Below are 27216 nucleotides of genomic sequence, written 5' to 3'. Positions count from 1 at the left end.
TTTAAAGTGAGAAGAAAGCGGTAGACTTTAAGATGATGGAGTAGGGATATATTTTAAGATAGTGCTAAAGTAATAGATTTTATGACGCAGTGTAAGTGAATGGATGGGACCAGATAAGCCATGGGCAGGAAAAGATTCTTTCATTAACTTAATAACGAAAGAGAAAAGTGGATGGGACATTTAATGGGTCCTAAAGAGAAGAGAAGAGGAGGGTTGGCCTGTTGGTGATGGACCTAAAATACCATTCCTGGTATGAAAAAAAGCAATTTCTGATGATTTTTCCATGACTCCAGGAAAAATATTCTCTGCTCCAGGCAAGACCTCCCACTACTCTTCCCCCTTCTTACCAACAGTGGGCCATGGTGAATGTTTCAGGGACAATCTGATTCCGCCTTGTGGATGCTGTCGTTTGCTGATTGGCCATTATGTTAAACTAACTCACAAATAGAATAGTGTATCGGAGTCTATGAACTTTTGTTTGTACCACGAGGAAGGCAATGTAAAAGAGTTGTATCAACATTTAGTGTACCGCTGGTTCCTCCTTTAATTTTTTATCATGATGTAATATTTATCTAAGCGTTAACTGAAGGGATGGAAAACTTGGCTTGCATCACAAGGTTTGGTGGAGGGATGAGTCCTTTGACCTTAAGTCTGGCATAACATAAAGAGGTGCCTCGCCAGCATAGCATAGCTCAGTTCTTTGAATAAAGACGTAATCTCTCTCCTCAGGAGTTTGGTTTGGCCATGATTTGTAATCACTGTTCTTTGATGGAATTCTTGTTTGAGGTGGGACTCCATGGCTACCTATCCCAGTACAGTCCAGGTTTGTTTGAGCTAATGCTTGGTGGGTTCAAAGTATCGTCCGCACAATTTGTTCGCAAGACTATGTACTCTATGGGATACGTTTGATCTAAAGAGGTATAAGCAGACTAGAGGTATGGCATCAGCCAGCGCATCGGATCTGTGGTACGCTGTGTTGAGATTCCCCCCCCCCCCCCCCCCCCCCCCATCTAAAATGTTCTTTACAAACTAAAATGCTGCATCACGTACACATCACATTTTTTTTTTTTACAGTGCTGTCATGCACAATATGTTGGGTACCATTATTTTGTATTTCCAAAACGTTTGGTTTTTAAGGCAATCCCGTTTTCAGACTATTCAGTTTTTAGGAAGTCATATCCAATTGGGGCTCCATTGCTGATACATGGATATTTTGAACTGTGGTAAAATTAATTTGCTGCCAGTTCACATCCATCACTGGTCACAGGTAACCCCAAAGCACAAACCAGCAGTTCTGACATAAAACCAAACGAATGAAGGGAATTTTGTGATCTTTGGACCTGCGTGCGTAGTGTTTACCGAATTTTCAGTGAGACAGCATTGAAAAGCTTCAGTCTTTTATTCGGTCACTAACTTTGATGTCAACAAAGACACAGATTTGTAAAAGACAGCAAAGACAGCGACATTTTAGAATTATTTTTCTACCATGAAAGATGGATCTTGTAATGGTGGAGTTGAGTTGGGCCACACAGAGGCACTGAGGTGTACTTTCCATTTTATAAATGTTTTACATCTCTTTGAATTTTTAACACTTTTGGAGAAGTTTTGACGTTTTATTTCTAGTTTTTGTATTTATTTTAAATGTCTAGTATTCTGATTTTTGTTTTTGCCCGCGGCCCCCCCCCCCCCCCCCCCCCCCCCCCCCCTTCACTTTTTTTTCTGGCGTTCAGTAGAAAAAATAGCTACTGACGAAGAAACGAATGCTTGTTCTGTTTGCCGTAAAACCAGGGCCACAGGAATTATGCGCCCGAAGAGGGCCAAATAATGCGGCAGGGTTGAGTAAATTGTGGAAGGAAAAAAAGCTAATTATGCAGCATAATGCGGCACATTTTGTAATAGTATTACTTCATTATTTTGTCATGTTTAAACTTGGTAACACTGGGTATTTGCTGCACCTCGTTGGCACCAGTTTATCACTCAAACATAGCAAAAACCAACAGAAAGGTGACCACTACAGCTTTGCAAAAAGCCTTCCACTGGGTGGCAACACGTCGCTGCATTTTTAGTAACTTTTGAACCATTGGTGCTCGAAACAATTGTTTTTGTTAAAATCTTCAGATTATGCCGCAGATGATGGATTGTTTCAAATCCTTAACTATGCAAAAATCGCCATGGCCACACAATCGCATATTTCCAATGGCCCTGCATATAACTTCCCTACACCTGGTGTGAATATTATTCGTATGGCGAAGCAATCCACCTTTCTGAAGTCTTACGACTTTGCAGCCATCGTGGAACAATTTTTCTCCTGGGTCTTTTTGTCAGGGCCTGCTCGCCCCTGAAATTTGTAGAAAAAAATCTGCTCTCTACGGTTGGTATAGTGCAGGTCTTTGTAAGTATGCACATGTTTATCCACAATGGAGAATGTGTATTCGAGGCAAATGCAAATGCAGAACTTGAATCTGAGAATGTCCTGAGGGCAGCCTTTGTTTACGTTTCTTCCTGGTCCTCTTATGGCATGGCTCTCATTTCATTTTGAATTGTAGTTGATATATACCAGTAGGTATGACAACAAAGGTGTTTTTTCACCTGACGGGGGCTTTTCAGAGTCATGGAACTTTTACCAGATTGGAATACGCGGAGTTGTCTCGGAGGATGTCTGTAGTCCTTAGTTTTCTTCATGAACTTTGGAGAATTTGATTAGATTGAGCCAGATACCAGTGTGAAGGTTTTCAAACATTGTGCCAAGACTGGTTCACTGTGGGCAAATGTTTGCTACAAAGAGCAGCAACAGGGTTCTGCATTAATCTTTAATGTGGGGGGCCGCCTCCTATTTGTTCGACTTTCGATTAAATGTGCGCTGCCTGCTGTTGCTGAGAATCGAGCACTCCCTTCCAGCCACTGTTTTTCTAGTCTACTCCAAAAGATATGAAAATTTCACTGACGGTAAACAGCTTAAGTGAAACACCACATGGGCCATGAACGTGTGTCTATACTGAGGAACCTCAGAGGGCATGGGATGCACACAGAGCATCTTCAACTTCTGATGTGGAGGTTTCAACATGAAAGAATTTCGCACCTGTCTACGTAGGTCTGATATGAAAGGCATGTATAGAAATAGTTTCAAGAAGGGTTCAGCTCTACAATGTTTTTCTCTTTGTACCCTTGGTTCGTATGAAGTCCTGTTTCCCCTCATCATATTGGGCTTGCCAGTGAGGCTAGGGAAATGGTGTATTGCCTCCAACCTGGATTCTGCTTTTAAAGAGATTCAATATCCACTTAACCGCTTCCATGCTTGTGACGGAACCGCTCCGTCACGAGCCTCGGTTGAGCTGTGCTCATGACGGAGCGGTTCCGTCAGGGCCCGCTCGGCACACCTGCGCGGCGCTGATTTAGCGCCTGTGCAGCACGTTCTATTGAGCGGGCGGGGCCATGACGGAACTGCTCCGTCATGAGCACAGCTCAACCGAGGCTCGTGACGGAGCTGTTCCGTCACGAGCATGTGAGCGCCGCTCGGCCTCCCCTCCCCCCTAGCGCAGCGGCGGAATTGCCGCCGCAGCGAAGGGGTTAAGCGACAATACATGGGTCTGCTCACCTGCTCCCACTTATGTTCCATTGAGCGAGGTGAAACGGTCATTTGGAAAGGAAAACCTGCTCTTTGGTCCTTTTGCTATTCAGACCTCCCAAGTTCTGCAGGTTCTCCTGTGAGATGAGCTCCAAAGTCTTTTGGACATTATGGGTCATATTCTCGAGTTCCACCAAGATGAAAAGCTGCAAGGGCATTGAGGTGTTTGTAGAAGTAAACCGGTCATGCACTAAAACCACGGTAGGCCTATGCAGACAGGGGCAAAACCTTCTACACAGAAGAGTCTTTCCTAACTTTGAATTTGAATATTTGAAATTGAAGTACAAAGTCACACCCTTCATGCACTCTCCCCTTCCGCCCTCTTGTTCAGACAGCGGAAAGACTCGGAAGCAGCAGCTAATGTGCCGAAGATCTTGAAAATCCAGCAGCATTGAGGATATTGGGCCTGCAAACCAGATGTGGTGTAAACGCATGTGACCAGCATGAACAAAGACATGCGCTGCTCAGTTAGATAAAGAGGGTTTGGGTCCCGGAGATATCCCTGAGCCTTTCAACTCCACTTCCATTCCGTCCCACACACAGCTTTTGGATTGTGGTAGAACTAAAGCACTTTCTGTATGACTTGGTACCTCAGTTTTCTGAAACTTCAGATTTTTACTTGGAGTCTTCCTCACTAAAGAAATGTCTTCTGCTAGATGTTTTATTTTTGTATAAAGACCAGGACCTTCAGTTCTAAATGCACAGGAAGGAAGAGAAGCTTGAATGCCATCCCTTGGAAGGTGAACACCATATAATAAAGAATTGAATGCAGTGGGCACAACACAGTCCAAGAATACTGAGTAGTAACACTCAAGACCATTTGTACCAATTAATCATCTTACTTTCAGTCTCAAATACAGTCCAGGGCATCAGTAACTACCAAGTGGTGTTACTGGGTTATCTTCCCTTGAAATGATTGCCACTCTCGCCATGAAAAGGAGCCCTGAGGTGCACAAAGCGAGCATATGATTAGACTCTTTCTCAGCCCACCTTTTCTATGAATGCTGATCACCTGCTAATTCTTCCTCTTGGTTTAGGCTCTTGGGAGCGGTTTGTCTAATCCAAATGCTGCCTGTAATCGACAACGGGCAAACCGCTTTCACTCTTAAAAGGGATTAAGTCTTCCTGGGCCTGGGGTGCCGCTTTGGTAGATCTGAATCTTTCCTGCTCATAAATTCTCACACTGGATAAATTCCTCTTTTGGTCTATCTTCGACCACAGTATGTGGCACTGCACATTAACTAGCTTAGAGCTATGGCAGTGTTGGTTCCTCATCATTTCCTCCCAGATCTAGCAGGATAAATGTATATTTTCCAAGACTGGTGCTACAACTGCAAGCTATTTTAGAATTCACTTGGAGGGATTAAGCCTTTCTCACTTATGAGACCGTATTTTAGTTCTAGACCCTGCATTGGGACAGATTTCTGTGTTAAAAAGAAAGTGGTAATTAGATTTTACTTACAAGTCACATGGGATAATTGGCTTGTGGGCATCTCCGAGGCAAAACTAAGGTGTATATATCATCAGTAGGGATTCTGAACAATGTTTGATCCCCTATGAAAATGAATTACATCAAGATAGTATGGATCAGTGCTGCAAATTTTCTGCTTTGCCTCCGTCATGCTCTGTGCTGCAGGATGAGCAAACTATCGAACATATGCTTTGAAATGACAACCAATTAAAGCAACTCTCAGCATCTGGTCAGCTGGTTTTAATGTGTTCTTGTGTATTAAAAGCCTTTCCCTCCAAAACTCCCCTTTAGGTACCATGGGCAAAGCCTTGTTTCCCAGTCAGTGATGTCCTCCTGGTGTTAGTCCAGGCTCAGATATTCCTGCTAGCCTTTAAAGAAAATGAGCTGGTCCCCCAGCATTCGCTTTGCAGCACTGATGATGTACTGGAGCTCTGGTTTAGATGTAAAGGACCCCTCTCGTGAATCCACTCGGTGCATCCTTCCATGTCTTGAATCTACTAGTCCTACATCACTTTCTGGGTTTACTAGTCCATGCTGTCCTATCCTGTACATTCGCATGGTGAATCTCTTACAGGACTTGCCTACATTAACCATTCATGAGCCGCTAGTCCCCCTACTCCCATGTAGACCTAATGCTCGTCCAGAGGCAACAAATGACCAACGTCCTTGGCCCCCAAAGCTGTCCACCCTGAAAATAGGCCAGCCCTGTGTACTCCGCCTAACAAAAATGTAACCAGTACTTCTAACAACTTCTGCAGCATAATTCCTAGCTGATGCTGTTCCGTGGAACAAACATCTTTGAAGATGTGCTCCTCTCTCTTCTAATTCATCAAATAAGTCCAAGTCTAAAACTTTTCTTTCAGAACATTGTGGCAGCATGCTTGAATTTCAGTAGCAAAGTAGAAAACCAAAACAAATGATCAACTACTGCTGTATAAAATTTGGAACTCAGTTACTCTTTAGTTTGCATCTTAACTGCTACGTAAACGCCCCCATACTAGACTTGGCAAATATTTTAGCTCCAAAAATTAAACAATGAGACCCCTTTGTCTACCTACCAACCCTACCTCTGCTCTATCGAACAGTCTACATTTACCCCGACAATAGGAACTGTCCACATTCCTTGGAGAGTCTACAATGTCTTCCCACGTATAATTGGTTCACTCTTTGAGTGGGAAGGTACTCCTATGGCATAGAGTATTATCAGGGTTGCAGTGTGTAAACGTAAACCATACTCAAAAGGATAGGTAGCAGTGATTGTATTTCTGCACCTTGTGTAGTGTGGTTGGTTGGTCTACTGAGATTTCGATGGTAAGTAGTCATGTCTTTCTTTCCCCAACAGACATTGAATTGTGTGAACCCGGAAAATGAGAACGCGCCGGAGATCCCAGTCAAGGTGCTGAACTGTGACACCATCACGCAGGTGAAGGAGAAGCTTTTGGACGCGGTCTACAAAGGCGTGCCGTATTCACAGCGTCCGAAAGCCAGCGACATGGACCTAGGTGAGATGGCAGAGCGTTTGTGGTGGAGCACATGGTATTCAAGCCCTGGCCGCTGATGTGACGGATCTTCTTGGTGCAATGCCTCCTATTATTAGATGGAACCATCTGTCGAGGCCGGCATGCTTATTACGCCAACCTGTGCTGCTCGCTCTTGCTTGTAACCGGATTTTCAACCTTGAGCCAGCAACCTTGCTCCTATCCCACGTTCTTCTTTTTCACTATTGAATCATGACCACCAGCGTGTCTACCTGGGGGTCCTCAAATCCAATTTTTACTTGCATTATTTGAGATTTTTGCTTTTGCCGTTGAACTTCAGATTCTCGCTCTACCGTACAGCCCTGACCACCAACCATACGCTGTGGTTCGGACCATCTGCCCTGGAGGTGTCCCAACCCGTCTTTCATATTGCTATGCTTTCTGATGGTCCCGAGCTAGCCCGCCCCCCTTTCATGTTTATACAGTATATTGTAGTTCAGTGCTCCCATTTATGCATTTTTAAATGGTGGAATGTTGTGGTTCATGTATCTTGTGGTTTCAGAGCGGATTTAATCGACCACAACCTCTGGCCAGTATTGACTAGTATGTTCAAATCATCTTGGGTTAACTTGATTTCCTCCACTTTGTCTTTTTTTGTCTACCTTAATCCTAGCTCTTTTGGAGGAGAGAACAGGTTCTAATTGTAGGGAGTCAAGTACACTTAAAGTTCTGATTCCAGCATCATGTTGGCCAAATAGTCCTTTTTCAGAAGTTTATCATGTGGTGTGTCCTCGGGTGTGTTCCCATGTAGCCAGATCCTGCGTCAGTCTAGCTGCAGCAGTCCGTCACCATTTTAGGGGGCTCTAGAGCTGGGTTTGCCACATTCTGCCTCGTTCTTAAATTTATAACCTGTTGCTTTCTCTCTTATGTTCTGCATCGCCGACAGAGTGGCGACAGGGGAGGATGGCGCGGATCATACTGCAGGACGAAGATGTTACCACCAAGATAGACAACGACTGGAAGCGACTCAACACCCTGGCCCATTATCAGGTGAGGAAGGTTTCTGGGTGGGCCCTGGAGGGTTTGGCGCAGTCTGCCAGGGGACCACAACAAGCCGACTTTTCCCAGTGACTCCACCATTGCAGCTCTGCTGAGGCTATTGTCTTCACTTGCTTTGGTCTTGGGTGTTGTGAAACTTTCCTGGCAAGTTTACTTAAACAGCTCTCAGGGATCACAAATGTGAAAATAATGCCCAGAAAGCCAACAGCTCGCACAGAGGCCTTTTTTTGTGTGCAAATGTTCGCCAAGAAATTGATTCGTAACAGCACGCAACGAGCTACGTAAGTGCAGTAGTGTTGGTCATAGTTACTGCTGTCTCAGTGTCAGCACAGGGGCAGTGATCCGTGTTTGTAGCCTATAGAGCTTCTACTGCGCATTCGCTAGTGGCTGAGCTGACGAGTCTGTATGGTTTTGGTTTAATGATAGTCTTTTTCGGAGTCATTGGTTGTTGGTCAAAGCCTAGAGGATGCCTGACCTAGGAACAGGGATGTTACACATGCATTATACAAGTTTATTTATTTACTTATTTTTTTATTTTATTATAGCGCTAGCTAGACCGAAGGTTTCGGAGCGCTTTACAGGTTGTGAGAGTACGTTTACAAGAGGTCAGTTTAGATGGGTATAGGTGGATCTGTGCAGCCTTTGAGGCGTGATGGCAACATTTGCTGAGGGTTCTTCTATGAAATGCTAAATCTGCCCTTTCAGTAGTTGCGGTAAACAGTTACACAGACAACTCAAGCCAAAGCAAGTCAGGTGCAGGAAGCTCACCCAGTCCTGTGTGTATCTATGATGGATTTCTGATTGAAAAAGGGGAAAATCAAAACTACAAGCGCCAGAATGCTTAGAGTTACAGCAGAATTGGATAAACTACTCACACCTAACATAGTACTATTTGAGAGTGCTGCATAGTGTGTATGGTCTGGTTTCCATGGCTACAGTGTGGACCAGGGATGCTCTGAGGCATGATAATGGGACCGGGGATAGCTTCTTGTATGGTGGTGTTGTACTACGCTCTATGTTTTTTTTCTCACACTGTGTGCCCTTTTGTTTTCAGGTTGCGGATGGGTCTTCCGTAGCACTGGTACCCAAACAGAACTCTGCATATAATATCTCCAACTCCTCCACCTTTACCAAATCCCTCAGCAGATACGGTGAGTGAAGGCCCCTCAGCCACAGTACTGTCACGGTTCCTGCTCGCTTGCACTATGGGAAAGAGTCCGCACTTTGTGGGCGTTTGGGTTGAGGTATATAAAACTGATTGATAAGAACAGTAACTTTGGTGGAACAAGCGTTGTTATTCAATAACTCAATATCAGTCGAGTACAAATGTGTGGCCCGAGACAGATTTCCTGCCTGCACCCTAGATATGGGCGTGCTGGGCAAAGGCCCAGGGCGCCTAATTTCAAAAGGGCAGGCTGCCTTACCTACAAAACTTTTTATACATTTATTTTGTTCCTGATAAAAAAGTTTGTAGGGAGGATGGGGGGGATGGGGAGGGGTGAATGAGTAAGGACACGAAATGTGGGTGGCCCTGGGGGCTTTCTTAGTAGAGGCCGGCTCTGCTGCGTATGCTCAGTGGGTGTTGCGTTTGATGGGCTGGGACCTTGCAAGATATTCTGAAATGACCCTTCCTCTCTGGTTCTGGCCCGATGAGAGGAGGCGGTCAAGGGGTTGTGTGCGGTCGCATAGTCGATCAAGAGGAAAGGTAAGCACCGCCGCTCAGGTTGCAGTAATCAAATAGGTGATGTAAAACGTTATGCATAGTAGAAAAAAGTTGACTGCAGCAGCCGAAAGGTGACTGTACTGGAATCTTTACAATCACTAGGGCATGCCATGGTCCATTGCTCTTCGCTTAGTGGCTCCATGCAATCTGCATTCAAGTTGTCTTGAGTCGTGAGGTTTGATGGGTTATTGCCGTAAGCAGGACCCTGTGAGTTGACGTCAGTCTGCCATCCCTTGTTAAGGCTGGTACTCTCCGTGTGGGCACTCCAGGTCTAACTTGTCGCATCAGTAAATCTTGCCTCTATAAAACTGATTGATAAGAACAGTAAATTTGGTGGAACAAGCGTTCTATAACTCAATATCAGTCGAGTACAAATTTGTGGCCCGAGGTAGGTTTCCTGCCTGCACCTGAGCCTTGGACGCATGTGGGGCACTCTCAGTAGAGGCGGTGTGGAAGTGCCAGGTCAGGCAACGCACCTCTCTGCTCTTAGTTGACATACTGAGGCAGGGCCCCTGTTTGCTTTTGGTAGAGACCGGTTGGTATGGCTGCTGTTTGCTCTAAGGAGATTCAATGCCAGTGGGGTCAGACCTTGCAGCATTCTTTCTACTCCAAGTAGAGGCAGTGCCCTTGTTTGGTCCCCCCCACCCCAACTGGTGTGTGCTTGGCGGTGGACACAGGACCCCCCCCCCCCCCAATTGTGTGCTCAAAAACACAGAGGCAGCCACTGACACCCCAGTTTGTGTCAGCACAGCAGTGAGTGCAGTCCCCCCAACTCTGCAAAGACAGGGCCCCAACCGTCTGCTCGCTAGGGGGTGGGGGCTGTCCTTGCTTGGTCTGTTAGTGGAAGCAGCCCTGCTGCCGCAACTGATGTTGGGAGTGCCCTGGGCTCTGCTTTCGGGCTGTGGCAACACCCTGGGCTCTGCTCTCAGGCCGTGGCAGCACCCTGGGCTCTGCTCTCAGGCCGTGGCAGCGCCCTGGGCTCTGCTCTCAGGCCGTGGCAGCACCCTGGGCTCTGCTCTCAGGCCGTGGCAGCGCTCTGGGCTCTGCTCTCAGGCCGTGGCAGCGCCCTGGGCTCTGCTCTTGGGCCGTAGCAGCGCCCAGGGCCTCTACTTCTGGCTTTGGCAGCGCCCCGGGCTCTGCTCTCGGGCTTTGGCAGCGCCCCGGGCTCTGCTCTCGGGCTTTGGCAGCGCCCCGGGCTCTGCTCTCGGGCTTTGGCAGCGCCCCGGGCTCTGCTCTCGGGCTTTGGCAGCGCCCCGGGCTCTGCTCTCGGGCTTTGGCAGCGCCCCGGGCTCTGCTCTCGGGCCATGGCAGCGCCCCGGGCTCTGCTCTCGGGCCATGGCAGCGCCCTGGGCTCAGCTCTCGGGCCGAGGCAGTGCGCCTGGCTCTGCTCTCGGGCCGAGGCAGCGCGCCTGGCTCTGCTCTCGGGCCGAGGCAGCGCGCCTGGCTCTGCTCTCGGGCCGAGGCAGCGCGCCTGGCTCTGCTCTCGGGCCGAGGCAGCGCGCCTGGCTCTGCTCTCGGGCCGAGGCAGCGCGCCTGGCTCTGCTCTCGGGCCGAGGCAGCGCGCCTGGCTCTGCTCTCGGGCCGAGGCAGCGCGCCTGGCTCTGCTCTCGGGCCGAGGCAGCGCGCCTGGCTCTGCTCTCGTGCCGTGGCAGCACCCCGGGCTCTGCTCTCGTGCCGTGGCAGTACCCCGGGCTCTGCTCTCGTGCCGTGGCAGCACCCCGGGCTCTGCTCTCGTGCCGTGGCGCACCCCGGGCTCTGCTCTTGGGCCGTGGCAGCACCCCGGGCTCTGCTCTTGGGCCGTGGCAGCGCCCCGGGCTCTGCTCTTGGGCCGTGGCAGCGCCCCGGGCTCTGCTCTTGGGCCGTGGCAGCGCCCCGGGCTCTGCTCTAGGGCCGTAGCAGCGCCCCGGGCTCTGCTCTAGGTCTTTGGCAGCGCCCCGGGCTCTGCTCTCGGTCTTTGGCAGCGCCCCGGGCTCTGCTCTCGTGCCGTGGCAGCACCCCGGGCTCTGCTCTCGTGCCGTGGCAGCACCCCGGGCTCTGCTCTCGTGCCGTGGCGCACCCCGGGCTCTGCTCTTGGGCCGTGGCAGCACCCCGGGCTCTGCTCTTGGGCCGTGGCAGCACCCCGGGCTCTGCTCTTGGGCCGTGGCAGCACCCCGGGCTCTGCTCTTGGGCCGTGGCAGCGCCCCGGGCTCTGCTCTTGGGCCGTGGCAGCGCCCCGGGCTCTGCTCTAGGGCCGTAGCAGCGCCCCGGGCTCTGCTCTCGGTCTTTGGCAGCGCCCCGGGCTCTGCTCTCGGTCTTTGGCAGCGCCCCGGGCTCTGCTCTCGGGCCACTCTGCTCTCGGGCTTTGGCAGCGCCCCGGGCTCTGCTCTCGGGCTGAGGCAGTGCGCCTGGCTCTGCTCTCGGGCTGAGGCGGCGCGCCTGGCTCTGCTCTCGGGCCATGGCAGCGCCCTGGGCTCTGCTCTCGGGCCGAGGCAGCGCCGCGGGCTCTGCTCCCGGGCCGAGGCAGCGCCGCGGGCTCTGCTCCCGGGCCGAGGCAGCGCCGCGGGCTCTGCTCCCGGGCCGAGGCAGCGCCGCGGGCTCTGCTCTCGGGCCGAGGCAGCGCCGCGGGCTCTGCTCTCGGGCCGAGGCAGTGCCGCGGGCTCTGCTCTCGGGCCGAGGCAGTGCCGCGGGCTCTGCTCTCGGGCCGAGGCAGTGCCGCGGGCTCTGCTCTCGGGCCGAGGCAGTGCCGCGGGCTCTGCTCTCGGGCCGAGGCAGCGCCGCGGGCTCTGCTCTCGGGCCGTGGCAGCGCCGCGGGCTCTGCTCTCGGGCCGTGGCAGCGCCGCGGGCCTGCTCTCGGGCTGTGGCAGCGCCCCGGGCTCTGCTCTCGGGCCTGGCAGCGCCCCAACCTCTGCTCTCGTTACAAAGAGGGGGGTTAACCCATGCAGTCGTGGGGACCTGGGCACAACCTCTGCTCTCGGCCCGTGGCAGCGCCCAGGCTCTGCTCTCGGCAGCGCCCTCATCTCCCCTCTGCAGCGCAGCGCCACTGTCTTCGCTCTCAGCAGAGGCAGCGCTCGCCCACCCTCCTAGTGCAGGCAGCGCAGTGCTTGGACATGCCCTCCGTGTTCAGAAGTTGCTTGACAGTTGTTTGCTTTCATTCAAAGGACAGTGTTGAGGTCAAATACATTTTCTATTCAGTGTCTCTAATTAAACCAGAGGAATTCATTTCAAATCAAGGGAAATTTATGGTGATGCTGAAATTCATTATGTGAATCATAATTGGCTTGAAAATGTCATGACTGCGGCAGGCCAGCTTCCCAGGGCCCGAGTCCACGTGCCTGGTGGGCTTTAAATAGCGCTGTGCATGGCGGGAAGGATGCTCAGCTGGAGGCCAGCTCGGCTCTCTCCTTCTGCATTGGTCCCAGACAGCATGGTGTGACCGCCATATTGGATATGGGCACTTTTAATGGAAGCATCAACATCCAGTGAAAAAGATGCTTGTTCTCTTACCCAATTTTGCATCAACAATAACCAATAGTAGGGGTTTCTCGGTCTTTCTTTGGTTGGGTTCTGAAACCTGTTGTGACGTCATTCACTCGATGGTCTCTTCAATGTGGCAGCCATTTTGCTATTATGAACAGCTCTAACTTGACTTTCCCACAGCATCTTTTGAGCATTGTTTGTGTGAGTAATGGAGTTCCTTGGGCACAGGTCACAGGAAGGCCCACCACAGAACGACCCCTGCCCCCTGGGAGGCTGAGCAGACAGGGACCCATCTTGAGTACAGGCACCAAAGCTGTAAAAATAAAAAAGCTGGGAACATTGGGGCTCTCCTCGACTTTGCCTTATGTGCACCTTTTAGGTACATACAACGTAAACATGGTGGCCAGAGGGTGAGACTTGTTTGCCCTTGTAGTTTAACTTCGGCTCTTTTAGACTCTGACCTACGTACACCTTGTAGGTACTTACAACGTAAACACAGTGGCAAGAAGGTGAGACGTGTTTGGCTTTGCTGCTTAACTTGGGTTCTTCTTGACTCTGACCTAATGTGCACAGTGTAGGTACGTACAACGTAAACACCTTGGCCAGAGGGTGAGACTTGTTGGGCCTTGCTGCTTAACTTGGGTTCTTCTTGACTCTGACCTACGTGCGCCGTGTAGGTACGTACAACGTAAACACGGTGGCCAAAGGGTGAGACTTGTTTGGCCTTATAGCTTAATCTACTCAAGAGATGCCCCCACCCCTCCCCAACCAGCAGTCTTTACCCCCCCCCCCCCAGTTTATTGCCTCTGCTTTCAAAACACACTGGCCTAATATCCTCTACAAGTGACTGCACCCCAAAAATTTGTGATGACTATAGAGGGGTCAGGCAGCACTGTGCTTCGGTCTGATGAATTATCCCCCAGAATATAACCCCGCTGTTGTCACGAAATGAAATTTAAGCAGTAAATTTAAGATTCTCTGTCGGAAGCCTTCAGGGTGGCCATGCCCTGAAGTCGTCAATAATGTAGTTCCTGAATCCATTATTACAGCTGGGAATTGTTGCCTCATGGTGTGCTGCTCAATGAACAATAAAGAGAAGGAACAAAGTGTAAAATGTGTGCTGCCAGTAAAGCTTCAGTTCACAAGCTTACCTGTAGACATGTCAAAACAGCCCTTGTCGCGATCTGATGCATCCTTTACACTGGTCAAAATAGACAAGATATAGACGAACATATTCTAGAAAGCTCAAACACTGGCGCTGAAAAACTAGTAGTACTACCTTAGATTCAGGAAAGAACTGAGAGCTGCTTCGTTCAGTCAACCATCGGTCTACAAGACCGCCTTTTTTCACAATATTACCCCTGGTTCTTTGCTAGGCTTGGGCCATTATCCGGCATCTAGTACAACCCCAACAAGGTGGCCCAGCATAGCTGCTGCTCACCTTCTACCTCTGGCTCATGCAAGGCCAACCCCCTCTACGCGTACTGACAAGGACAGTCACACGTGACGTCCAGCCTTCAACAGCATGGCACGTGGCCGCAAGGTGTCATGGTGGCGCGCCCCCAATTCAAGAAATGTACTTTGGAGCAGGTACCTGGTGTAGTGGACGAGGAAGGACCTTCAGGCAGGTGGCTTTGTTGAATAAGCAGGTCTTGGTACTGTCATGCTGGTCCTGTATTTGCTTATGGCCTGTTCGTTGTCGGAAACATGTGTCTAGGGTGGGGGGACGTGTACTGGGTGCAAGTGGAGGTTAAGGAAGCTAGTACTATCTCGGGGTTCTTCCAGCTGCTTTCTTTTCCGAACTTGGCTTTCAACGTCTGTAAGCTGTGCCTCGACTCTAGGCTCTGAAGATTTCTTCTGGGATCCCTTTACAGAAATAATGCATCATGCAGCTCAATAGAGGATTGAAGAGAAGCTGCCCGCTGCCGTGTTTCCTTCATAAATGGATGCTCCACCTACAATTATTTCCATTCAAGAAAATGGTTGGATTCTGGAAAAAAAATAGTTTTAGTATGCTTTTGTTTACTTTACTGTTTTGATTTTCTGAGATATTACTGGAAATTTGCCGCTTTGTCCAACTCTATGAAGATGTTGGTGCCATGTTCGAGTTTCTTTTTCCAAATGTTTTTTTCCATGCATCAGCTTTTACTTTGCTTCGTGGATGTCCCCAGGAGGTCTTCTTCATCCCCTCCCTGGATGGCTTTACTCTTCCCCGCTTTCGTATCGTTGCCTGGCGGTTCCTGGCTACTCTTTTTCGTATTGTTGCCTGGCGGTTCCTGGCTACTTGCTTTCGTATCGTTGCCTGGCGGTTCCTGGCTACTCGCTTTCGGATCGTTGCCTGGCGGATCCTGGCTACTCTTTCGTATCGTTGCCTGGCGGTTCCTGGCTACTCGCTTTCGGATCGTTGCCTGGCGGATCCTGGCTACTCTTTCGTATCGTTGCCTGGCGGTTCCTGGCTACTTGCGCTCATTAATCAGTAGTCTACAGAAGGATCAGTGCTGTGGAAAGGCTGGGGTCTGGAAAAGAGCCCCCTTCACGTGGGAACGCTCTTGTAAAGGAGATGTGGGCAGCTACTTCCAAATGGTTCAGGCTGGTAGTAGCACGCTTGTCCGGAGGCATGTGGGCACATGCACCCTTTGGCAGAGGGTAGGGACACCGGTGTTGTCTTTGATTTGGAGACTTTCACAATTTTCTTTTTCATCTTGGGCTTCCTTTGCCAGAGAAACATATGTCACACGGGTTGTGTCTCTTTAATATGTGCACTGAATGTGGCTAGGCTCTCGCATATACTAAAAAAAATTAATAATGCTAAATTCAGATCTGTGCCCCCCCCCCCCCCCCCCTCCTTCTCCCAAGCAGTATTCAGTCCAGACCAATGAGTGATAAAGTAACGTCAGCCAAAATAAACTTAACAAAACTGGTTCCCCATGGGGCAGGGTGATGAAACAGTGGTACTTAAATTTGCTACTGGAGAACTGTTACTGTTCCCAGTCCATAATTATGTGTAAGGTCCAGGTGATGGGTCTTTCTGAGGGTCAGTCAACATTTGAAAATAGTCTCTTCATGAGCCAGTCACTTGTTCAAGGAGACACTCGGGACTGACCCTCCCCTGCACTCCACTTGAATGAGGTGTGCAGAAGAGGTGGTGTTCATTAAACAGGCATGCCCCTTTGATACTCACCAAAGCACAAACACACACAACTTGCTGTAGAGGGCAGACCAAACAAAGAGCCACAACAAAGAAATATGCACGCCACACATAGACTCACAACAGCAAAACCATATATACTCCATGCACAGACAATACGAAAACCGCAATCCATACATAGACTGTGAATCTGTACACAGACCCACAACAGTAAACTCATGCTTACACCATACACACTCACAACAATGAGCCCATACACTATCAATAAACACTCGGATTACATACCACAGGTGACTGTCGTCTATCACTTGCCATTTAAATGGACATATGACCAACAAGAACCAGACCCACAACTCGAAGAGTTTAACCCTTTTATCTGTTTCTGTAAATTGATTGTATCACACTGGCTGCACAGTACATGCATGCATGAGATCGGGGACCTGAATATCGAAGGAATTGTGTTGCATTGTGTTAATTTGTGTACCGTGCACTTTCAGGATCTTTCTTTTCAAATGTCCATGAGCTTATAGCAGCTGCGGGTCTCATAAATTGCTGGTGAGGAAAGGTGAGGTTTTTGGGCTTTTCGTAAAATGAGTCTAGAGGGGCAGTGTTAACCCCAGTAAAGTACCCCTGCTAAGCTGGGGCAAATGGACAACCTAGCTATCAAACTACCTTCTTGTGGTGATGACCCTCCCCCTTCATCCTTTTTCTGATGCCTACCCTCTCTTGTTTTGCCCCCCTGTAGAGAGCATGCTCCGAACCGCCAGCAGCCCAGACAGTCTCCGGTCGCGGACGCCGATGATCACGCCGGACCTGGAGAGCGGTACCAAACTCTGGCACCTGGTGAAGAACCATGATCACCTGGACCAGCGGGAAGGAGACCGAGGCAGCAAGATGGTGTCGGAGATTTATCTCACGCGTCTGCTGGCCACCAAGGTAAGAGAAAGGGAAGTTGATGGGAGAAGCTCTCGAAGCAGTCCGCCTTCCTTAGTGTACCCCGTGTGCTGATTGATTGGCTTTGAAAGGTGGATCCAAGCAACTCACTCTAGACTCAAGCTGCCAACGTGTTCTGCAACTCATCTTTTTCTCTGGTGAAAAGTGCAGCAGTCCGAAAGGCCCTGCACTTCATGGCAGCCCTTATTTTTGTAAAATGTGTTGCCAAGTTCCAGCAGGGCAGTTGCTGTGTGGTATCAGAGTTGTGGTCTTGTGCACTTGAATCTTAGGCAGAGTTCTTGGTGGCACTGCGTTGGCAGAATTACTTCTAGAGAGAATCTTTAACCCCTGCTCTTACAAAAAACAGCAGTAAGCCTCACTGTTTGTTCTAATGTCACTAGTGTATCTAAGCAATTATTACCAGAAAAAATCCATTATCCAGTTGATGAAAAATCTAATTCACCACCTCTTAAAATGACAAGAATTGTCAATGATAGTGAAAAACTGACGCGGGCTGACGTGTCAGATAGGTTCAGGCAGACATAAAGGCTTCTCTGGCATCGCCTACTTCATAGCAGCAAGCGTTGGTTGCAGATGCTGGGAGGTCATGTACAGTCGCCAGGTAACGCGGCACACGCCCTCTTTCAACTTCGAGCAAAGGACATAGAAAAGGTACCACTGCTCAGAAATGGAAAAGCCTTTTACGACCTTGTAGTGGATACAAGGCCTTCCTCTTTTGCTGCTGTGCTGATCAAGAGGGTTGTCTCTCTCTCCTTACTTTACTCTGAAGCGCATATGCTCAAGAGCTGGCTTGACACTACTGGCCAGATGGTGCCAGAAGGCCAGCTTGTAATGCATCTCCCTTCATCGCATCACTCCTTGGGGTTTAACCAATTGGATTCCCTGGGTATCCAATTATTTGTCTATGTAGATAGGTTGTCTACGGTTAATGCCTTGTGGTGTAGTGTTCTTTAAAGTGGCGAGTTTTCAACTCTTTCCTTATTTGCAGCAGCCTTAGGGAGGTCCTGACACGGGAATGGTCTAGACCCTGGGCGCATTGATGGAAATGCCCAGCTGTCTTGTTGTTTTCTCTTCCACACTGCTTAGTCTTCAGTCTGATGGTGCACACAGAAACCACACAACACGGTGTAATACCTGTGTGCATTGAATGTGCTCTTTCTCACCTCCCTCAAACTGTGTCTTTATAGCAAGTGTACAATGCTTCTAATAAACTAATAGATTGCAGTTTCCATTTTATCCAAGCCCCATGTTGATCAAAGCTTGATTTCATCTAGTGAAGTTTATGCTAACATAGTGTGCCTTGAGTTGTACATACTTGTCCAATGTCCAACTTGTCAGGGTTTTAGAAGATAGGTGTGTGTGTGTGTGTGTGGGTGTGGGTGTGTGTGTGTGTGTGTCTCTGTCTCTGTCTGTCTCTGTCTGTCTCTGTCTGTCTGTCTCTGTCTGTCTCTGTCTGTCTGTCTCTGTGTCTGTCTCTGTCTGTCTCTGTGTCTGTCTGTGTCTGTCTCTGTCTCTGTCTCTGTCTCTGTCTGTCTCTGTCTGTCTCTGTCTGTCTGTCAATCCTGCACTGCCACAGGCGTTCAATTTGCACTTGTCACAAACACCACATTTGCCCTTTTAATTCAGGTGTTTAGAAGTTGCATGCAAAATTGAGAATAAAAGTGGATAAGCCTCATGACATTTATTGATGTCGTCTGTTTCCCGATAGCTTTAGCCACTGACCTTTAGCATGGAGTCAGTCGAGGTGTAACTCTGGCCAGGCTGCCCCTTCCTCAACCTCCCAAAGCTATATATGGATGGCTGCATTACCAGTTGCATACACCGGGGGTGCCACATCTTTTAGCTGCTTACTGTGGCAGACCCTTACGGAAGCCCAGCCCCACCCCCGCTGTCTTCAGTGCTTGTTAATCTAAATAAGCAATTTTGGACAAAAATCTGCTTGCCCTCAGCGAGAGCAGCGTGAAAGGCTGTTTTTGCCCAAGTCCTGTTGACAAAGCAAAAAATGTATCCCAGCTTTACGGTTAATGCAGTAAATGATTTCCCTAGCGCTGGCGGCTCCTGCTGTGATTGACGTAGTAATTTAGCAGCAGCCCACCGTCAGCGCTAGTAGACCCGGAGAGGCCACGCAATCGATGGGCTACGACCCAAATTAACGGCTGTTGTTCTGTAATGGCCGCCTTCAGTAGAGGTGCGCGTCTGTCCGGCAGGAAGAAGCGTGGTTCTTGTTGCACAGATATGAAAACACGCATCAATTATGGAACCTATAAACATGGGTAGAAGTTCTGCATATTAAATAGCTTCGTTCCGTATAGTGCGCCAAGAAGGCTACTGCGATGTGTATGCATAGGGTAAGCGGCGTCTCCTGCTAGGTTTATTAGAGGCGGGAGAAAGTCCGCCATTTGCCGTAATAGGTTTCATTTTCATTGCACAACGTCAGTAGTTATGCATTTTGATTGAGGACGCATTTTTATACGTTTATGTGCTTATTCCATAATTTCTTTAAACCAACCTAGAAAAAAACGTGTGTAGTGCGACTTACTGCCTGCAATTGCGACGCTTCACTGCAGTTTGACAGCAGTTAGAGCATGAAAGGTGAAGCTGTGATTGGTCTAGGGTGAAGGTTTATTCCTATTACCGAGATGGCAACAGTTGTTAAAGCAATTGTTCCTGTGGATTGAGGGGGTACATTTGTCCTTTTTAGTTTTTGAAGGTTTCATTATTGTTCACTTTTGAAATTATTTTCTTTGTATTACTGTGACTCATGACTCTTTAGAGCATTTATAAAAATCCATTTACAGCATAATTAAGCTTTTAGGAAATCTGGCAGGTGTGTTTTTCTATGTTTTCGCCATTAAAAACACTCAGTCAGTATAGAGTAGTTAATGAGATAGCGCCATGAGTCAGTACCGCTATGATGAGGTTGGAGTGTGAGCTGCAAGCTGGATTCCCGAATTCCATTGATGGAAATGAATATATTCACTAAAAAAAAACTACGGTTAAAGGGACTTTAGATGAAAATGTCAGTTAAAACATGCTGTTTTTAAACAAGCAAAACCACTAAAATTGACCAGTTATAGTTTTTTTAGGGCAAAGCACTATAACTCGCGCCCCCACTATGCACAGTGTTGTCATCAATGATGTAACTTCAGATGTTGCAGCGAGGTGATCAGTGATGTCATAGGTAGGGTACTTAGCAATGCATGGTGAGGGCACAAATAATAGTTACTTTAGGGCACAAGTTATATATAGTTCTTTGAGATCAGTATAACTGGTGAATTCACATTTTTTTTGTTTTGTTTAAAACTGCATGTTTTAACGTACATTTTAACCAAATATATCATCCCTTTAACTTTTTTTATGTGCATTTCTAAGGTTTAAAAAAAAAAAAAAATAGGACACATTTGCTAACTATAAAGTCCCTTTAACTTTTGGTTTTTATAATGGATTTCTAAGCTTTTTTTTTAAAAAAAAAAAGTAAAATAGGATGATATAGTTACAATTCCTAACTATATAGTGTCACTTTAACCTATGATACATTTTTTCAGTGAATTTCAATTTTTTTTTTTTTTTTAACATAAAGTAATGTTTCATTACGTAAAGCCAACCCTCCTGCCATGCGCGGCAGGTGTTAGTCAAAATATAAACCTTTGCAGCAGGCTCGACAGTGGCGCCCCAAGTACATTTCCATAAAATAATTGCCAGAGATGAAAGCAGTTATTGTCCTGTTTGTTGTTTACAGCAAGAGGCATTGTATCAAAAGGATTGTGCATAAAAGGCTGCTTTCTGTAATTGCCTCTTGCTTGCTGAAATGTTCATACTGAATACATTTCCATGGCTACTGGGCCTCTCAAGTCAAAGAACATAAAAGTTTTGGGATTAGAAGTGGATCCATCTCTGATGAATACCCGTCTTGAACCAGTAGTGCTTGCTTGTATGAAACTTTTTCATTGGATGAGTGTTATCAGCACAGTCTCTGCAGGAGGTGATGTTGAGTTGTAAAGTTAGAACAGCAAGAGCGGCCATCTTGAATGTACAGACTCTGTGTCGCCTCTTTCTACCATCTTACTTTTCTGTTACTCAGTTAAACCCACTGAAATGAGTAAGAAAAAGACAGGCGAAAAATGTTTGATGCGGGTTACTACTGATCCTGGTCTCCTTAGCTCATTTTGTGTTTCCCTCTCTCTTTTCAGGGTACCTTACAAAAGTTTGTAGATGACTTATTTGAAACAATATTCAGCACTGCACACCGTGGTAGCGCCTTGCCGCTTGCCATCAAGTATATGTTCGACTTCCTTGATGAACAAGCAGACAAACATTCAATCACGGATTACGATGTTCGGCACACATGGAAAAGTAACTGGTGAGTGGGATTAAATGGACTTTCTCCAGAAAGGGATCTTCAGTTAATCTCTCTAACATTCACAATAATCCAACAGATTTACTGTCAGTATGGATTTTGTTTTTGTTATAGCCCATCCATTTCCTTTTTGGTCCATTTCTTTTGTTTGGATCTACATGCTGCTGGCCAACTACCAAGTCTTACAAACACCAGGTGTTTTTGGAGTTTTCTTTCAAGGCACATACAGTCAGTGTGTCTTGTGTGACTTTATCGAAGATGTCCATGCCAGAGAAATATGTTATACGTTAGTTATACTGTCCAGTGCAGTGTCTTGTACGCTATTCCCTTTACTCCGGCCTCACAAGCTGGTAGGAAGCTAGTAACATACATTGTCCACCCAAGGGAGGTAGGTTTCCTAGGAATGAACCTCCTCGGAAAATATTTGTGCTTTAGACGCCTTTCTTCATGCATTGTTCAGGGAAAGTTGTTCATGTTGATAAGAGTAAAATAAGCAGAATCCTCTCCGCACGGATGCAAGGCATCACCTGAGCTTGGAAAACGTTCGCTTTCTCCATGTTTCCTCCTGGGAAAACATTGAATTTTATCTGCAGCAGCAAAGGTGCAGAAGCGAAGGCTGGTCCATGAGTGGTTGACATGGACATTTGAGTGTCTGCATGTTTGTGCAGATAGTGTGAGTTGAGGTGAGAATGGGACCGAAGAGGTTGTTCTGTAAGTGTTGATGTCTAATTGTTTGTGGACAGTTGGATAGCACGGGACACACTTATGTCTTAAGATGATGATGAAATAAAAGTTTGGCAGTTTGCATGTTGTGTAGTTTAGGGACTTGGATTGGTTAGGCAACTAAGCGTAGGTATTGAATTATTGGTGTGGGTACATAAGGTCGATGGCCTGTCTGGTTGATGTGGGTGTATACAGTAGTGACTCTTGCTATGGTGTGTGTTAAAGTGAACGCACATGGGGCGGCGGGTGGCGCAACCCACCGGCAGACGTCTGGGTGGGTAGGAGGTTGGTGGGAAAAGAGGTCATGAATACTGGTTGGGTGCTTAGGGAATGTAAGTTAGCAGATATGCACGGATTTTGAAGTAAGCAATTGCTCTGGGTGTGAGTGTATTGTATGTGTCGCTGAATTAGACTTTTAATTGTGCAGTCGATGTAGAATAGCACATGCGCTTTTGATGTGGGAGAGTGGCGGGCCTTGGGTGGCTGACATTTGATTGACATGCTTTGAATACCATTCCTGTTTTACATTGGTAATTTGCATGTACTGTCGGTTCAGCCCAGGGGTTTAATCCCTCAGTGATTGAAAGGGAAGAAAATTCAAGTGGTTTGCTGCTGCCAGAACAAAATCCCACTCTACTCCTGCCTTCTCCCACCTTTTTGGTCCACAATGAAATACCAGCGATCCCTGCCCTCGCTCTATATTCTTCAGCCTGCAGTGGTTGTGTCTCTGAGACATTGCTCTGTATTGACGTTCTACTGTGCTGTCCAGATGTTTATGCATCGCCCAGCAACTCGAAGCCTGGTATAGCATCGTGGTCCAGCACACCTCCCTTCCAGCAGGAACCAGCACACTCTTGAGTGGCCGAAGAGACACCACTCCAGTCTTAAAAGAGGAACGGTCACTGCGGCGAATGGCGTTGCATAGGAAGCCGCTCCAGGGTTTCAACGATGCTCCTTCTTTGATAATGATAAATTGCAAATCTCGCAGGAGGTTCATCCCTTTTGTGGAATTAATTCCTTCCATGTTCAGAATAAAATATGATGGTGTTTGCTTGCGTTGTAACGTCTGCGATGGCGGACCTCTGCGCGACACAAGGTTTCTTGTTGCCGACAACCAAACGCAGTCATTGAATCTGCCAACTGTTTGTACCTCACAAACAGTTGGCTGATTCAATGGCTGAGTTTGGTTGTCGGCAACAAAAAACCTTGTGGCGCACCTCGCGCATCAGCAGTTCAGATACCGCCACAAGGCAACCAATGAAAAGAAAGGACCAATGTTGGCAGCCCACCAGCCTTGTCCGGGGTAGTAGGCACTACATAAATGCAATTACTATACCATTTTCACATTCGCTGCCTGCACTGGATGCATTCCTGGAGTTATCACTGCACTCCTGTCTGTCCCAAGCTTTCTGAATCCCTCACAATTTTTGTCCCCCATCTTTTCAGGGATGTGTTTTTCCCTGAATTCAATGCTTTTTCTGTACATAAAACGATTGCAGTGCTCCCCCTCCATGTCTGTATGTGTACCCCGGACCCCCAACCCCAATGTTGGTGTGTTAGAAATATTTAGTTCTTGTTGTAGAAAGGGGGGAATCTTAAAAAAAAATGTATTAAAATATTCTAGAGGGGGTTTGGAGAGAGATGGTGTGTGGTCTCGTGCCAGCCTTCTTGCCACAGAGAATTTTCTGAACTAATTTAAAGATTAAAGTCCTCTTGTCCTCAGATCTGTTTTGTAATGGTGGAGTTATAGCTTCATGAATTCTGATTTACTGCTTAGGTTTGCACCGATTCATATAGTGCTTGAAATAATGTGGCTTGCGCAGGACGAGTTGCATTGTATAAGGAACCAGCAGAAAGCACAATTCTACTTATCGCAGCATACCTTCGTGGAGTAAGTCTTCCCTGCTTGACCTGCTGCCTTTCGAGAATGGTGACTACGCAGGGAGGACCGTGGTCAGCCGACCTGATGTGCAATACTATGCACATCTGTACAACTACAGCGGTGAACAGTACCTCCTATGAATGCTGCTCAGGAGCTGCCGAATGCTCATGACCCAAAGAGAAGACTTAACACCAACAGGGACATGGAATCATTGGGGTTCGGTCCCTGTATTCTGAAGCTGTACAAGAGCTGGCTGCTATGATGAAACCTTAAGACTTACCTAACAAATGCGTATCCCATTTTAGCTAGAGTGCGCTTGCTGCTGTTTGTGCGCAATTGCGCGTCTGTGGTGTATTGCTACCCGCCATATCCGAATACATCTGACTGTTTTTTATGCTTTCTCTTCCAGTCTACCTCTTCGTTTCTGGGTAAACGTGATTAAAAACCCTCAGTTTGTTTTCGACATTCACAAGAACAGTATTACGGACGCTTGCCTGTCGGTGGTGGCGCAGACGTTCATGGACTCCTGCTCGACGTCGGAGCACAAGCTGGGCAAGGACTCCCCCTCCAACAAACTACTGTATGCGAAGGACATCCCGAACTACAAGAGCTGGGTGGAACGGTGAGTCGGGCGAGGCCAGTCCTGGACAGGGATGGCCGACATGGGGCCCGTGGTGATGAGCCAACACCAGATTATCAGTTTCCCTGCTGTCTGTGTCAATAAGTTCCACCTGGAGTCATTGTATGGGAGTGATCTCATGTGGAGACCTGAAAAATTGACTGGGATGCTGCCTTCTTGGATATTGGTGGCAAACCTTTGGTAAAAACTGATGTGAGAACAGCAGCCTACTTGGCTTCTCGAGTGAATGTCGAAACATATTAATATGAAGAAAAAAAATAATAACATTGTCTCTAGTAGGAAGTGAACATCCGTTCAAAACCTGTCCAACAGAATGAGTGTGGTGTCTGTGCTTAATTTTATCTCAGGTGGTTGGCAACAGCACCCATGTTTGGGGACTTGTTTCTCATTATTAGACTTTGACCCGAGAGCAAGACAGAAAAAGACTCAGAAGTTTGGGAGGAGAGAAATATAGGACAATTGTGACCAATAGAGGAAGCTGATATGAATAGAATTTGCAAGAGAGATATAAAAAGACAAGAGTAGGGAGGTGGAACAAAGAGACATGAGGTGGAATCAACACTAGGCAGCCCTGGAATTCCGCAGTTGCAGCTTCGGATAATGCCCTCCCAAGAAATACTTTTGGCCCTTTCAGTTTGTTTTTAAAATCAAGAAAGCACTTTGGGTTAGAACCAGCATGGAAGGGCTTGTCAGATTTGGGAGAGGAAAGCAAATAGTGTAAATAGTCCAGTATTTCTGTGTTGGCCACTTTCTTTAAAATGATCAGTTATTAAAGAAGCAGTTTGTCCCTACAAGGATTGAGGTGATTTTGGGACGTTTTATAGCCTGGAAAATAAGCATTCTAGATTTACTTAATGCCTTAAGAAAGCCTGTATATAATTCTCATTGAAAGCAATTAATTCCATTTCAGGATGGTCAGGTGTTCAAACCGTGAGCGTAGAGAAAGTTCGCTATGGGGTGGATTTAGGATTTTTGAGTCACTAATAGATAATCCCTCCTTAAGACCCAGCAGTCTTTAGAGTCTGTTAGACGAAGAACTTAGAACCAAGTTCCCTTAGAGTGTTCATATGAGCTTGGGTGTCTAGCACTCCATTTTGCTACATAGAGTGCCTTGAAAGACCATGAAAACCCGAGAAAGCATATATTTGTTCAAGATGACCAGGCAAGACCGAGGTGAGTTAACATTATGCCTTACATTTCATTTCACATCTTGTGTGATAAAGACAAAGCACACACCAAACTTCCCCTGCCGGCCCAATATGTTGGGCCGGCAGGGGAGGAAAGAAACCTTGTTTGCTTTGATGATGTTGGTTGCTCCACATTTGTTTTGCTTGGCCGTTCCTTGCTCCCCAAAAGATGTTACTAACGGCTGATGTTTCTTCTCTCTCCAGATATTATGCAGATATCGCAAAAATGCCTGTGATCAGTGACCAGGATATGAGCGCGTACCTGGCCGAGCAGTCACGGTTACACCTGAGCCAGTTCAACAGCATGAGCGCACTGCATGAAATCTACTCGTACATCACAAAGTACAGAGACGAGGTATGTGAGCCCCTTTGCCTGTGTACTGTGGAATATTTGAGGTTGGGCTGATCTTTTTTTTCCATTGGTTGATGAAGCATTGATTTGTCTAACACTCCTCTAGCGCCACCCGCTGTTGGTTATCACAGTGCATAGTGGCCTTAGCTGCAGGTGAGCTTTCGCAGACCGTGGTCTGTTGTCCTTTGATGTATGAAGCCATAGCTTTTCCATTTGCTTTTGAGGCCATGGCGGCTCCATCGTTTCTACAAATCAATGTCAATTCTTGCCCTGAAGTGGTGGTAAAGGGAATCTGTGAAATGTCACACATTCCGGATCTTCCTGGTGGAGCGGGAAGTTTTTGGTTTCTTGAGCATCAGTGGTCACTATTGAACATCTCAAAGTACTGAGATGTGGCAGTGGTGCACGCGCGTGGCTGCAAGGGAAGACGGGCATGTTTAACCCTTTGACTGCGGGGGTTATTCCCCCACTGTGCTGGGGGGCGCGCACAGCGCCCCAGTGCTCATGACTAGCTCAGCTCGTCATGAGCCACGGTGCTCGTGTGCTCATGACGAGCTGAGCTCGTCACAGCCACACCTGTTTCCTTAGAACGCTCAGCACAGCAGGGGAATTATCCCCATGTGTGAGCGTTCTAATGGCCATGACGAGCTCAGCTCGTCATGAGCACACGATCACCGTGGCTCATGACGAGCTCAGTTCGTCATGAGCTTGGGAAGGGGTTAAGGGCCTCCTGCCTGGATATTAATATTAGTCACTGATAGCAGCAGCTTCCCCTCTCTTGCCATTTGGTTCCCTTTGTAATGCTGTTACTGGACCTGGTCTAAGGGCCATGAAAGCCGGTGTCAGGAACAGAAAGGAAACCAATCTAATTTCTCTATTTACTTGATGTAGTTTAATATCCTTGACTTCCTTAACGCGGTTGCAAATAGGAAGCTGGGGCTGCCCAAGTGAGGGTCAAAGGGTCAAGCCTGTGGTATCAGGAGTCTGAGTGTATGTCACTGCTGCTACCAATGGCATTTAGGTGAATTAATATCCATGCACCTCGCTTCCTGTTATTCTTTCCTTCTTGGATGTCCTTGTCCACTGTTTCCCCACATTTTCTATTCCGATCCTTCCTACCGCCATGTTTCTTGCTTCTTTCCTGCTCCAATTGTCTCGTTT

General features: G+C 47.6%; 1 protein-coding gene across 3 annotated transcripts in view; it reads left to right on the top strand.

Moving 5' to 3' along the window:
- Window positions 1–27216, top strand: part of PLXNA1 (plexin A1) — a 569446-nt gene that overhangs the window by 530424 nt on the left and 11806 nt on the right. For all 3 annotated transcript variants that reach the window (XM_086939278.1, XM_086939276.1, XM_086939277.1), the window contains 7 exons: window positions 6439–6598; window positions 7521–7624; window positions 8688–8784; window positions 16706–16896; window positions 21105–21274; window positions 24286–24498; window positions 25908–26058. In XM_086939278.1, the coding sequence (XP_086795404.1) occupies window positions 6439–6598; window positions 7521–7624; window positions 8688–8784; window positions 16706–16896; window positions 21105–21274; window positions 24286–24498; window positions 25908–26058 (1086 nt within the window). The remainder of the gene's footprint in view (window positions 1–6438; window positions 6599–7520; window positions 7625–8687; window positions 8785–16705; window positions 16897–21104; window positions 21275–24285; window positions 24499–25907; window positions 26059–27216) is intronic.

Source organism: Lissotriton vulgaris, chromosome 9 (assembly GCF_964263255.1).
Source record: "Lissotriton vulgaris chromosome 9, aLisVul1.2, whole genome shotgun sequence".
NCBI classification, from domain to species: domain Eukaryota; kingdom Metazoa; phylum Chordata; class Amphibia; order Caudata; family Salamandridae; genus Lissotriton; species Lissotriton vulgaris.
Note: the sequence above shows the minus strand (reverse complement) of the source record. Positions and strands in the feature narration are given on the sequence as shown.